The sequence below is a fragment of the Terrapene carolina genome, unplaced genomic scaffold (assembly GCF_002925995.2).
Source record: "Terrapene carolina triunguis isolate 2854851 unplaced genomic scaffold, T_m_triunguis-2.0 Scaffold12598, whole genome shotgun sequence".
Classification (NCBI taxonomy): domain Eukaryota; kingdom Metazoa; phylum Chordata; order Testudines; family Emydidae; genus Terrapene; species Terrapene triunguis.
This window is the reverse complement of record NW_020676949.1, coordinates 1-1,219: the sequence shown is the minus strand read 5'-3', so window position 1 is coordinate 1,219 and position 1,219 is coordinate 1. Positions and strand designations below refer to the sequence as shown.

The 1,219-nt window shown below is 66.9% G+C and overlaps 1 protein-coding gene across 1 annotated transcript; it reads left to right on the top strand.

The window, feature by feature from the left end:
• Positions 1–8: 8 nt before the first annotated feature.
• On the top strand, positions 9–718 carry LOC112122210 (structural maintenance of chromosomes protein 1A-like; the record flags this gene model as incomplete). The annotated part of the gene is made up of 3 exons (XM_024221062.1): positions 9–192; positions 281–393; positions 515–718. Coding segments are annotated over exons 1-3 (492 nt in total), but the record flags the coding sequence as incomplete, so codon positions are not given.
• Between the last annotated feature and the right edge of the window lie 501 nt (positions 719–1,219).

The window sequence follows — 1,219 nt, the reverse complement described above, 5'->3', positions numbered from 1 at the left end:
CAGGCAAGTCGAACCTTATGGACGCCATCAGCTTCGTGCTGGGCGAGAAGACGAGCAACCTGCGGGTGAAGACGCTGCGGGACCTGATCCACGGGGCGCCCGTGGGCAAGCCGGCCGCCAACCGGGCCTTCGTCAGCATGGTGTACTCCGAGGACGGGGCCGAGGACCGCACCTTCGCCCGCGTCATCGTGGGTGAGCGCCGGGGGGCGGCGGGGCGGGGGCTGGGCTGCGGGGGGCTCGCCCCGGGCGCTGCCGGGACTGACCCCACCATCCCTTGCAGGGGGCTCGTCGGAATACAAGATCAATAACAAAGTGGTGCAGCTGAGCGAATACAGCGAGGAGCTGGAGAAGCTGGGGATCCTCATCAAAGCCAGGAACTTCCTCGTCTTCCAGGTGAGGGTGGGGCGTGCCTGACTTGTGGGTCCATCCAGGCGTGGGCAGGGGGGAGGAGGAGGATAGAGACGGGGCTGGCTGGCTCTGGGGGCCTGACCTGGCCCTGGCCCGCTCTCCGCAGGGGGCGGTGGAGTCGATCGCCATGAAGAACCCCAAGGAGCGCACGGCGCTGTTCGAGGAGATCAGCCGCTCGGGGGAGCTGGCCCAGGAGTACGACAAGCGCAAGAAGGAGATGGTGAAGGCCGAGGAGGACACGCAGTTCAACTACCACCGCAAGAAGAACATCGCGGCTGAGCGCAAGGAGGCCAAGCAGGAGAAGGAGGAGGTGGGGTGGGGGCAAACTGGCCCTGGGGGCAGGGAAGAAAGAGGTGGGGTGAAATCTCTGGGGGTATGGGAGGCAGGAGGAGATAGTCAGTGGGGGTAGGGGCGGTGGGGTGGGGTGTCTACTTTTCGGAGGTGGCTGGGCTTTGGGAGGTGTTGGATGGAGGGCAGGGGGGTTCTAGTGGATGGGTGCTTGGGGTCTGGATGGGACTTGGGGGGGTAGGTGGGAGTGGGTGTTGTGAGGGGGTTCTAATGGGCGGGGTATCTGGGTGGGATTTGGAGGGCAGGGGGGAGTAGGGGGCTGGGCACAGCCTCTGGCGCCTGTGGGGAGCTCTAGTGGGTGATGGGCCGGTGGGGCAGGTGGATGAGGCTGGGCCCACAGGAAGAAGGTGGGGCGGGGGGGGGGGGGGGGGGGGGGGGGGGGGGGGGGGGGATCTAGAGGGGGGGGGGGAGGAGGGGGAGGTGGGATCTTTAGGTGGAGGTTGGGGCTGGAGGGGATCCTTCA